The 13724-nt window shown below is 33.8% G+C and overlaps 1 protein-coding gene across 2 annotated transcripts in view; it reads right to left on the bottom strand.

Moving 5' to 3' along the window:
- The window catches only part of FAM227B (family with sequence similarity 227 member B), a 195732-nt gene that overhangs the window by 149728 nt on the left and 32280 nt on the right, over positions 1 to 13724 (bottom strand). For both annotated transcript variants that reach the window (XM_087859290.1, XM_087859289.1), the window contains exon 10: positions 10892 to 11018. In XM_087859290.1, the coding sequence (XP_087715416.1) occupies positions 10892 to 11018 (127 nt within the window). The remainder of the gene's footprint in view (positions 1 to 10891; positions 11019 to 13724) is intronic.

Genomic DNA, 13724 nt, shown 5'->3' on the forward strand with positions numbered 1-13724 from the left:
CTTTAACTTTTTGAGGAGCCTCCATATTGTTCTCCAGAGTGGCTGTACCAGTCTGCATTCCCACCAACAGTGTAAGAGGGTTCCCCTTTCTCTGCATTCTCACCAACATCTGTTGTTTCCTGAGTTGTTAATTTTAAGCCATTCTGACCAGTATGAGGTGGCTGCTCACTGTGGTTTTGATTTGTATTTCCCTGATGATGAGTGATGTTAACCATTTTTTCATGTGTCTGTTGGCCATTTGTTATGTCTTCTTTGGAGAAACATCTGTTCATGTCTTCTGCCCATTTCTTAACTGGATTTTTTGGTTTTTGGGTGTTGAGTTTGATAAGCTCTTTATAGATTCTGGATACTAGCCCTTTATCTGATAAGACATGTGCAAATATCTTCTCCCATTCCATAGGTTGCCTTTTAGTATTGCTGACTATTTCACAAAAATAAATTTTAAAATTTCTACTTTTGTTCCAAAAGCTGTGTACAGTTGAATAATTTATTTAATTACACTGGAAACACATAGCCCCAGCAATAAAAATGAGAACAATATAAATTCCTTTGTGTACTTCATATGGTTGTTCTGAGAGTTAACATGTGAAAGTGTTCAGTAAATGAAAAATATGAGCTAATATTACTATTATCAATATTACTATACATTGATATACTTGTAAATATAGCCAATATTTTTTCAGTAGTGAATGTTCTATGAGGATTACTTGCTATATATATTTGGCTGTCAATTAGAATTTTCTAAGTGTTTTTAGATTAGGCTACCACTTATTTCACATTAGTTGCCCCTAATAAAATGTGCAGAAGACTTCAGTTTAATTCACTTGAATGCTTCTTGATCGTCTATGTTTTAAAATATAGTGTATTAACAGAAAATTTGAGGTATAGTAAGGCTAACAGATCCAGAAATGATGGCATTGAAAAGACATCTTATTACTCACAGTTCCCAAGAGGAGGGGACACACCATGCCATGGTGGGCCATACATGGAAATACTGTGGCTGGTCAGAGGGGAAGAAGGGAAAAGTGAGCAAGAGGCTTTACTGTGGCTTCCGAGGAAGGAAGGGGTGAAGCAGGGTAAACTGGCTCAGAATTGACTAATTTGAATAATTTCAACAGGCTCTGGGGTATAGGGGCTGTCCGTAGTTGTTTGGTACCTGGTCCTGGAAATATTAGGATAAGGGAATAGAGGTCTACAGTGTAAGAACCCAATAAATGAGGTGTTGTCCTGTGGGCTCTGTATTGGTTGGTTTTATTTGAAAATCACATTTCAAAAAGTACATTTATGGATGAGTTGTTTAATATCTCTAGGAATTAGCTAAGTATGGCAGAGCAGTCCTTCAAGGTAAAGCAAGGTCCCAAATGTCAAGGTATCAGAACACAAAATAAAAGACATGGTTAATACAGTCTAATGTTGAATAATCATTCCATTTCTGGGATAAAACTTACTTGATCCTGGTAACAGTCAACAGACACTTTTGAAGGCTTACTATGTACTAAACTATGTGTTTGACATAAGAGACTCAAAATTCAATTCAACTTAATCCTTGCCTACCCTCAAGGCAGATGTGAAATTATTTGACACAGTACCTGGTCCATAGTAAGCACTTAATACAAGTTAATTTCTCTATTGCTTCTTTTCCAAATTAACCACCGGTTGAGCTGACTTCATCCTATCATTATTTTTTTTAATAATAATATTTTTTATTATATTATGTTAATCACCATACAGTACATCCCAGTTTTTGATGTAAAGTTCCACGATTCATTACTTACATATAACACTCAGTGCACCATGCAATATGTGCCCTCCTTACTACCCATCACCAGTCTATCCCATTCCCCCACCCCCTCCCCTCTGAAGCCCTCAGTTTGTTTCCCAGAGTTCATAGTCTCTCATGGTTCATTCCCCCTTCTGTTTACCTCCCCTTCATTCTTCCCTTCCTTCTCCTGCCAATCTTTCTACCTCTTATGGTCCATAAATCAGTAAAACCATATGAAAATTGTCTTTCTCTGCTTGACTTATTTCGCTTAGCATTATCTCCTCCAGTCCCGTCCATGTTGCAGCAAATGTTGAGAAATCGTTCTTTTTGATGGCTGAGTAATATTCCATTGTATATATGGACAACATCTTCTTAATCCATTCATTTGTTGAAGGGCATCTCGGCTCCTTCCATGATTTAGCTACTGTGGACAATGCTGCTATGAACACTGGGGTGCATATGGCCCTTCTCTTCACTACGTCTGTATCTTTGGGGTAGATACCCAGTAGTGCAATTGCTGTATCATAGGGTAGCTCAATTTTTAACTTTTTAAGGGACCTCCACACTGTTTTCCAAAGTGGCTGTACCAACTTGCATTCCCACCAACAGTGTAAGAGGGATCCCCTTTCTCCACATCCTCTCCAACATTTGTTGTTTCCTGCCTTGTCAATTTTTGCCATTCTAACTGGTGTAAGCTGGTACCTCAGTGTGGTTTTGATTTGAATTTCCCTGATGGCTAATGATTTTGAACATTTTTTCATGTGTCTGTTAGCCATTTGTATGTCTTCATTGGAAAAGTGTCTGTTCATATCTTCTGCCCATTTTTTGATTTATTTGTTTCTTGCATATTGAGTTTGAGAAGTTCTTTGTAGGTCTTGGATACCAATCTTTTATCTGTAGTGTCGTTTGCAAATATCTTCTCCCATTCCGTGGGCTGCCTCTTAGTTTTTTTCACCATCCTATCATTACTTACAAGTAAGAATTTCAAATTGATCAGTAAACATTGACTGTTGCAAAAACTGGCACTAATATAGGACCACAACTTCCAAATGAAGGCATTCTTTATCTTTAGCCTTGATGGTTTTTAATTTCTTATTTTAATGTCCATTTTTACAGTTTTATTGAAATATAATTGATATAAAATATTGTGTAAGTTTAAGGTATACAACTGTATTTATTTGATACATTTACATATATTGGAATGATCACTCCACTGAGTTAGCTAACAGCTCCATCATGTCATATAATTACCAGTTTTTTGTTATGGTGGGAACACTTAAAATCTACTCTCTTAGTAACTTTCAAGTATATGATACAGTTCATCAACTATAATCACCATGTTATATATAGTTCTCCAGAACTTGCTCATCTTATAACCGGAAGTCTGTACACTTTGAGCAACATCTACCCATTTCCCCCATCCCCTGGTAACCACCACACCACACTATTCTCTGTTTCTATGAGTTTGGCTTTTTTAGATGCAAAATATAAGCATTATCATATAGTATTTGTCTTTTTCTGTCTGATTTATTTCACTTAGCATAGTGCCTTCAAGGTCCATCCGTATGGTTGCAAATGGAAAAATTTTCTTCTTTCTCGTGGCTAAACAATATTCCATTGTCTGTAAATACCAATCTTCATTATCCATTCATCCATTGACAGACACCTAGATTGTTTCCATATCTTGGTGGTTGTGAATAAGGCTGCAATGAACATGGGAGTACAGATATCTCTTTGATATATTTTTATTTCTTTTGGATATATACCCAGAAGTGGGATTGCTCGGTTACATGGTAGCTCTATTTAAATTTTTTAGGAACCTCCATATTGTTTTTCAAAGTAACAGCACCAATTTACTTTCTCACCAACAGTGCCCAAGAGTTCCCTATTCTTTACATCCTTGCCAAGACTTATTTCTTGTCTTTTTGGTGCTAGCCATTCTGATGGATGTGAGATGAGATCTCATTGTGGTTTTGATTTGCATTTCCCTGATGTTTAGTGATTCTGAGCATCTTTTCATGTGTCTGTTGGCCATCTGTATGTCTTCTTTGGAAAAGTGTCTGTTCAGTTCCTCTATTCATTTTTAAATTAGATTTTTGTTTGTTTTTTTCTTGTTTGTTTTTTTGCTTGTGAGTTGTAGGAGTTCTTTATATATTTTGGATATTAACCCTCTATCAGAATATGATTTGTGAATATATTCCATGAGTTGCCTTTTAATTTTGTTAATGGTTTCCTTCACTATGCATAAGATTTTTAGTTTGATGCAGTCCCACTTTTTAATTTTTGCCTTTGTTGCTTGTGTTTCTGGTGTCATATCCCAAAAAATTGTCTCCAAGATTGATGTCAAGGATTTTTCCCTGATATTTTCTTATGGTTTTACCATTCAGTTCTTATTTTTAAGACTTTAATCCTCTTTGAGTTAATTTTTTTGTGAGTGGTATTAAAAAGTCCAATTTCATTCTTCCACATGTGGTTATCCAGTTTAACCATCACCATTTACGGAAGAGAGTATTGAGTATTATTTGACTGTATTTGTGAGGGTTTATTTCTGGGCTCTGGATTCTACTCCATGGATATATGTCTATTTTTATGGCAGTACCATTATTTTTGATTACTGGAGCTTTGTAGTGTAATTTGAAATCAGGAAGTGTGATGCTTCCAGCTTTGGTATTTCTCTGGATTGGTTCTTTTGTGATTACATACAAACTTTAAGGTAAAGTTTTTTCTATTTCTGTAAAAAATGCCACTGGAATTTTGATAGGAACTATACTGAATCTATAGATGGCTCTGCAGAGTATGGACATTTTAGCAAAATTAATTCTTTCAATCCATGAACACAGGATACCTTTCCATTTGTTTGTCTCTTCTTCAATTTCTTTTATCAAAATCCTATAGTTTTCAGTATACAGATCTTTCATCTTGACTGAATTTATTCCTAAGTACTTTATTATTATTAATGCTATTGTGAATGGGATTGTTTTATTACTTTTTCAGATATTTTGTTGTTAGTATAGAGAAATGCAACTGATTTTGTACAGTAATTTTGTACCTCGCAACATTGCTGAATTCACTGATTAGTTTTAACAGTTTTTTGGTGGAGTCTTGAGGGTTTTCTAGACACAGGCATAACACAAGAGATATTGAGTGTTCAGTTCCAGACCACTGCAATAAAGTGAATATCACAATAAAGCAAGTTGAATCAATTTTTTGGTTTCCCAATGCATATAAAAATTTTGTTCACACTATGCTACAGTCTATTAAGTGTGCTATATAGCATTATGTCTAATTTAATACACATACTTTAATTTTAAAACTTTATTGCTAAAAAATGCTATTACCTGAGCTTTCAGTGAGTTGTAATCACTAATCAGATTATCGTGCCAAATATAAAAATGAGAAAGTTTGAAATATTGTGAGAATTACCAAATTCTCATGGAGACATGAGGTAAGCAAATACTGTTGGGCAAATGGCACTGATAGACTTGCTTGATGCAGGATTACCACAAACCTTCAATTTGCAAAAAACGCCATATCTATGAAGCACAATAAAATGAGGTATGCCTGTAGAAGATTATATCATCTACAAAACAAGGCAATTTTACTTCTATCTTTCCCTTTTGGATGCATTTTACTTAGCTTTTTTATTTTTTTCTTCCTTTCCTGACTGCTCTCGCTAGGACTTCCTTACTCTGTTAAATAGGAATGGTTAAGGATGGGTACCTTCGTCTTGTTCCTTATCGTAGAGGAAAAGCTTTCCGTCTTTCACCACTGAATATGTTAGCTATGGGCTTGTCATATATTGACTTTATTATGTTGAGGTACGTTCCTTCTATACCCAATGTGCTGAGTGTTTTTGATAATGAAAGGATATTGTAATTTCTCAAGTGTTTTTTCTGCATCTACTGAGATGATCATGTGGTTTTTCTCCTTCATTTTATTAATGTGGTGTATAACATTTGTTGATTTGCATATGTTGACTCATCCTGCATCCTAGAGATAAATCCTGCTTGATCCTGGTTTATGATCCTTTTAATGTGCTGTTGAATTTGGTTTCTAATATTTTATTGAGAATGTTTGCATCTATATTCATTAGGGATATTGGTCTGCAGTTTTCTTGTAGTGCCCTTATCTGCCTTTAGTATCAGGGTAAAGCTGGCCTCTTAAGATGAGTTTGGGAGTTCAGCTTTTTTGGAAGAGTTTGATAAGGATTGACATTAATTCTTATTTAAATGTTTGGTAGAATTCACCAATGAAACCATATGGTCCTGGACTATACTTTCTTGGGTGGTTTTTAAAAACTGATTTAATCTCCTTGTTCATATTTTACAGTTAGAGTAATTATAGGTAGGTAAGGATTTACTGATGTCATCTCATTAATTGTTTTATGGCATCTTTGTGGCTCCTTTGTTCTTTTCTTCCTCTCTTGCTGCCTTCCTTTGTGAATTGATGATTTCCATAATGGCTTGCTTTGATTCTCTTCTCTTTATCTCTTGTGAATTTGCTTAGGTTTTGCTTTGTGGTTACTGTGAGGGTTACATGAAACTTTATATAACATTCTATTTTATGCTGATAATTTAACTTTGATTGCATACCCGGAACTACTCTTTTACTCCCTCTCTTTTATGTTTTTGATGTCACTGTTTACATCCTTTTCCATTGTATCTCCATGAAGAAATTATTATAGCTGTAGCTATTTTTAATATTTTTGTATTTAACTTTTATACTAGAATTAAGTGGTTAACACACTACCATTCTACAGTATTAGAATATTCTGAATCTAACCATATGCTTACCTTTACTGGTGTGTTGTATATTTTTATATAATTTTTTGTTATTAATTAGTGTCCTTTCATTTCAGCTTGAAGAACTTCTTTTAGTATATCTTAGAAGTCAGTTCTGGTGAACTCCCTTAGCTTTTGTTTGTTAGAGAAAATATCTCACCTTCACTTTTGATGGACACCTTTTCTTGTTAAAGTATTCTTGGTTGGCCATTTTTTTTTTCCTTTTAGCTCCTATCTGAAACTGATGAACCATTGCTAGCTTTGAAGATGAAAGAGGGCCATGAGGCAAAGAATGTACACAGCTTCTAAATGCTTCAAAAAAAATTCTTCCACAAAACCTGTAGAAGAAATACAGCTCTGCTAACATCTTGATTTTAGCCTAGTGAGACTCATTTTGGATTTCTGACGTCCAGGACTGTAAGATAATACAGTGTGTTGTTTTAAACTGCTAAGTGGTAATTTTGTTACAGCAGCAAGAAGAAACTAACAGAAACTAATAGCTATCCAAAATGGTTGGACTAACTTAAACTCCCACCAGCATGTCAGTCTTTTATTCTAAGAAAATGTGGGTTTGAATTTTTTGTTTAAGATTTTTGTTTGTTTCAGGTTTTGTTTTTGTTTTTGAATTTCAGTTAGTTAACATACAATGCAGTATTAGTTTCAGGCTTACAATATAGTGATTCAACAATTCCATACATCATGCAGTGCTCATCACAAGTGCACTCCTTAATCCTCATCACCTATTTCACCCACCCCCCACCCACCTCCCTTCTGGTAACCATCAGCGTGTTCTTTACAGCTGAGTCTGTTTCTTGGTTTGCCTCTTTCTTTTCTTCCCCTTTGCTCATTTGTTTTGTTTATAAATTCCACAAAGGAGTGATATCATATGGCATTTGTCTTTCTCTGATTTCACTTAGCATAAAACTCTCTAGCTCCATCCATATTGTTGCAAATGGCAGGATTTCATTCTTTTTATGGCTGTATAATATTCCATTGTGTGTGTGTGTATATATATATATACATACATATATATATGTATGTATATATATTCCATTGTATATGTGTGTGTGTGTGTGTGTGTGTGTATGTACACACACACACATATACACACCACTTCTTTATCCATTCATCAGTTGATGGACACTTGGGCTATTTTCATAATTTTTCTACTGTGGATGAACATATCCCTTTGAATTAGTATTTTTGCATTCTTTGGGCAAATACCTAGTAGTGCAATTGCTGGATCATAGGGTAATTCTATGTTTAACTTTTTGAGGCACCTTCGTACTATTTTTCACAGTGGCTGCACCAGTTTGCATTCCTACCAACAGTATAAGAGGGTTCCCAATACCTGTTGTTTCTTGTGTTGTCGATTTTAGTCATTTTGACAGGTGTGAGGTGCCTTTGGAATGTCAACATTAATGATAAATTTGGATTCAGTATAATGCAGAAAAATGAAGTGAGATAATTGGAAACAAAGAAATAGAAATTTTTTTGCAGAGGATAAGATTTTGTATGTAGAAAACCCAAAAGTATGTACAGATAAACTATGGGTCAAATTTTATCAATCTCTGGATACAAATTAAAAGGTAAATTATAATTCATTAGCAATAGTTTGAAAATGAAATTTAAGGGGCGCCTGGGTGGCACAGCGGTTAAGCGTCTGCCTTTGGCTCAGGGCGTGATCCTGACGTTATGGGATCGAGCCCCACATCAGGCTCCTTTGCTATGAGCCTGCTTCTTTCTCTCCCACTCCTCCTGCTTGTGTTCCCTCTCTCGCTGGCTGTCTCTATCTCTGTCGAATAAATAAAATCTTTAAAAAAAAAAAAAAAAGAAAATGAAATTTAAAGTATTTCTAATAACACTCCAAAAATGCCAAATGCCTAGGAAAAATAATAAAAGATGTACAAGATCTATATGCTGAAAATAGAAAATATACTGAGATAAGTTAACAAAATGCTCAATAAATAGGGAGATATGCCCTTTTCATGAGTGGATGACTCAATAAAGTTAAGACAATGATCCTAAAACTTATCTATAGATCCTTGCCTGGTCATGGCAAGAGTAAAGGGATTCTTTCTATAATATTAATTTCTTTTTAGATAACATTGGGTAGAAGTCAAATCAATCTGTTTGCCTCTATAGTAACAGAACTATAATTAAAGACTAGAAAAAAATCTAATTTTATGTATCTATAAAATTGATTCAGTGTTAGAATACTGGTAGCTAAAACTCCTAAAAATTATTCGTTGTAAATTTAAGAATAAAGATATATCTAAACTGTATCAGGTGAAGATTTATGTTAGAAAGAATTTTTCTCTCTTTTGTGAACTCATATATTTTTTTAGGAGAAAAGGGATTTTTAATTGGTTAAAGATATAGCACATATTAAAACCATTGGAAATACAAATAAAATCCTGTGGAAACACACATGTGTACTAGTCTATGCAACCACACAGAGAATATATAGAATTCTATTTCTGAAAAATAGGAATACATCTTTGCTTTCAAGCCACTGGGTACCATTTATAATATTTTGCTATGTATCATTATATAATAGAAACAACTCAGTAACTTCCCAACTCCAAATATGATACAAGCCACAGTATTTAACATAAAGCAAAAAAAAGTAGACAATAACTAAAATATAAACACAAAAATCTTTGCCATTAAAAGGCATTATCTTAAAAGACTCTTGGGTAAAACAGAAATCAAAATTGCAACTACATGCTGGATATGCTCTATCTCTTGATCAATATAGTGATTTCATGTATACATATGTGTGTGTATAGCTGGGTTCTTCCCATAGGAAGCTCCATGGACTTCCTATGTTTCCAATTTGTATTCTCCCCTCACTACTATGATTGTTTCATTAATTCTCAACAATTTTTGTTAGAACGTTGGATTATAATTTTTATCTGCTGTGTTCCATTTTTTAATTGCTGGGTTAAAAATTTCATCTGTTTTTGCTCAATTTTTTCTATTGAGTATTAAAATCTGTATTAGTTTGCTAGGGCTGCCATAACAAAAATGCGATAGGCTGGAGGACTTCAACAACAGAAATTTATTTCATCACAGTTCTGGAGGGTGGAAGTCCAAGATCAAGGTACCATCAGGTGTGATTCCTTGCAAGGCCTCTCTCCTTGGTTTATAGATGGCTAACTTCTTGCTGTGTCCTCACATGGCCTTTTCTCTGTGAATACACATCCCTGATGTCTCCCTATTCTAAGGACACCAGTCCTATTAGATTATGACTCACTCAAATGATCTCATTTAACCTAATTACGTCTTTAAAGTCCTATATTGAAATGCAGTCATGTTCTGAGGTGCACTGGGGGTTAGAACTTCAACATGTTTATTTTGGGGGACACAATACGGTCTAGAATAGGTCAGTAGGAAAGTTGTCCTGTTCATCATCACATATTTTTTGTATAGTATCTTGGTATGAATGCTGTGTACATTCCCTTTTTATTTCTTTTATTAGAATTAGTTGGATTTTTCTCTATAATTAGGAGACTCTTGACTGTGTGTGTTGATTGAAGTGGGGGGGTGGTTTCTCAGGACTGTTTTCTAGTCTTTACCTCTCAAGGGCTCCCTTCTTAAAATATGAAACATTTTCTTTTAGAAGTGATTTGGTTACTAAGAACTGGTGTAAAATAGTTTAAAAAATCAGTCAAAATTTGTATACTAAGATTTACAAGAAGAACTATTTGAAAACTGTCAGTAGCTTCTGGTAGTCCACAAGAGTAAAGCAATCTTAAAAAAAAAAAGTGTTGGGGAGGTCACTCCGAAATATGAAACTCTACCTTAGTTTTAAACTCAAGTACCTACATGTCTAGCTAAGTGCTCTAGGATAGAATTTCACTTTCCTTCAGCCTTTCAGTCCTATCACTCCCACCAACACATATACCAAGATTCAAAAAACAACTTTTCCTTGATTAGTGATTGATTATATTTCTTCAAGGAACTCAGTTAACTCTAGAATTTACCCAATATTATTTGCCATAAAAATGTCAGTAGTGTTCCAAAGAAACACATAAACTATTTATCTTCCAAATATGAATATATATAGTATAATTTTATTTCTATGGAAATTCAATTTTCTATAATAATTCCATTGTTTATAAAATTATTTGGCTTCTAAAGCTAAAAACAGATTAATTTTGGTATAGCAAAACTTTCAGAAGAAAATAAATAATTGTTATTTCTTGAAAAACATACACATCAATATGGCATGTTTCGTAAGGCAAAGAATTACCAATTTTTTTAGCTGGAGTAAACGAGATACTGTATATGAGAAGTTTTAGGTATCAAAATAATGACTAATATGTAAATGATATACTCATACCTGACAACCAAAGAAAAATATTATTCCCTAGATCTTCTTTAAATTCATCATTAAAAAGATTACTGGATTCTGGAAATGCTTCCTGGAATGTTGCATAAATGGCCTGTGCCAAACAATCAGGATACACCTGTCAAAAATAGAGTCATATTAGAATAATTTTATATTTTATATAGTATCTATCAACTACCAAAGAAATGATTAAGTTTGTGAAATATACATGTACCTTTTTTCTTATAGCTTGCGTTTGACCACTTATAACTTCTTTGTACCTCTAATTGAGGGACATGAACAAAGAAGAGTTGAAAATAAAATCAATTTGGCTATTTGTTGGCATTTTAGAAAATTCAATTTGGATAAAAAGATGAAGTTAACAATTAAGATAAAGTTTGATGATTCTATTTTAAGTTTTGATGATTATTTCATTTAGAAAATTTAATTTGGATAAAGGATGAAGATTAGGTTTGATGATTATATTTTAAGATAAAGTTTGATGATTATTTATTTCATTTAACCTTAATATTGTTATCCTCTTTTAGAACGTAATATATACAGATCATTATAATAAAAAGTATGTTTATGTATTTTTAATTAAAATATAATTGACATATAACACTGTGTAAGCTTAAGGTATACAACATGTTGATTTGATACACTTACATAATGCAATATGATTACTACCACAGCATTAACTAACACCTCTATCACCTCACATAATTATCATTCTGTGTGTGTGTGTGTGTGGTAAGAGTAGCAAGCATATTTTTAAATAACTGAAGTCGGTATAGATGAGTTAATATATTGCAATTACTATTGTATTGTTTACATATGAAAACTATGAACAGATATCAACAAATATATGGTTCTACCATTATTCTATTAGACTTAAAATCCCTAAACTACTAAATACCTCTTAGGAAGTGACTAAACATAAAAGTTACATTTTTACATTAAATTAAAAAAAAATTAATTCATTATTCTTGTACTCAGCAACCAAATAAATATCTAAAATCACATTTAGCCTTTAATAGTAAATGTAAAATTTTGTAATCTGAGTGTCCCTTAGAGGTCACTGTCCTAATCCTTGGAGTGTGTAAATGTTCATTTACACAGCAAAAGGGCTTTGCAGATTTCATTAAGTTAAAGATCTTAAAATGGGGAGATTATATTGGATTATCCAGTGGGCCTCAATCACAAGTGTCCTTTTAAAAGGAAAGCTATGGAAATTTTTACTACAGAAGAGAAGAAGACAATGGGATGGCAGAAAAAGAAATTAGAGTAATATCAGAATCCAAGGAATGTGGGCAGCCACCAGAAGCTAGAAGAGGCAAGAAGTGGATTTGCCTTTAGGGTCTCTTAAAGAAAGTAGCCCTGTTGATACCTTGATTTTAGCCCTGTAAGACTCATTTTGGACGTCTGGCCTCTATAACTCTAAAATAATGAATTTTTGTTGTCTTAAAAGTCACTAAATTTGTGATAATTTGTTATAGCAACAATAAGAAACTAGGGGCGCCTGGGTAGCGCAGTCAGTCAGTAAGCGTCTGCCTTCGGCTCAGGGCGTGATCCCGGCGTTATGGGATCGAGCCCCACGTCAGGCTTCTCCACTATGAGCCTGCTTCTTCCTCTCCCACACCCCTGCTGTGTTCCCTCTCTCGCTGGCTGTCTCTCTGTTACATAAATAAATAAAATCTTTAAAAAAACAAACAAACAAACAAAAAAAACAATAAGAAACTAATACTACTACTCCAGGTTATAAGTGATAATATTTGCTGTAAGTGATAATATTCTTTGAAGAACTCCATGATTTTTTTTGGTGGTGATGGTGGGGGGAATGCATTAACATATTGGTATATTTAATTTTATTGAAATGAATCATGAACATTTTCAATACCAGAGACAAACACATATTTTATTATAAAAAAATCATACTATTAAAATTAAGAGGTTGAACAAGGTGAATAAGGGGAACTTCTAAAAGTTTTCTGTGAATATCTCGTATTCATGATTAAGATCAAGTGTCAAATTGTGTTGGGAAAATTTCTGAAGGTCTATCATTGAATGACACTTGAAGACAACAAAAGTACAAGTCACACTAAATATGTTTAGATTCAGCTAATTTGTACTGAATAGTGGGACATGATAATGACTCTCTGATTCTTAAAAATTAATAAATTTCTCTTTGTTAGGTAAGGTAAATCAGATGAGCAAGCAGTAACAAATCCCGACTTATCTGAATGAGTTAAAAATAATGGAAATTGGTCAATAAGAGATAAGACTTTATTTCTACTTAAACAGCTCTGGAAGAGATAGATGTATAGGGAGGTGTCCTCATTCTCAAGCATAGAAACAAAGAGAGAGTATTAAAAGAAGACTGAACCCAGGCCAAGGGGTCAAAATCACCAAGATGTACATCTTATTTGTTCTCAAAGAGGCTTTGAATCTTAATTAAACAACTTCTTATTTCTCCTCAGAAAAAGCCACAGAAAATAGGGCCCTCAAAAAAATCAAGTCATGATTTGAGAAAGGTTATAAATATAACATCTATCAAAAGGCATATCCATCCCAGGGGAAAACATTTGGACCAAAAGCATAGGGCTAGAAATTGGAGAATGGGGGATATGCAATGGTGCCAGTACTTTTTTTGTCCACTTTACATAGGCCTGTTATCCTTTTCTCAAGAGCATTATGTTAAAGCATGCTTGATATCATCAAACCATGTAGGTAGGCTAGGCTCACTCACCACAAAAGGACAGACTAAGTCAAAGATCATGGATAGAAGAAACAGCTGTTTTGTCACTTCCAGACAATTTGCCAAAAATCCTAATCATTAACTAAC

Source organism: Ursus americanus, chromosome 36, assembly GCF_024610735.1.
Source record: "Ursus americanus isolate L20-20 chromosome 36, mUrsAme1.1.p, whole genome shotgun sequence".
Classification (NCBI taxonomy): Eukaryota; Metazoa; Chordata; class Mammalia; order Carnivora; family Ursidae; genus Ursus; species Ursus americanus.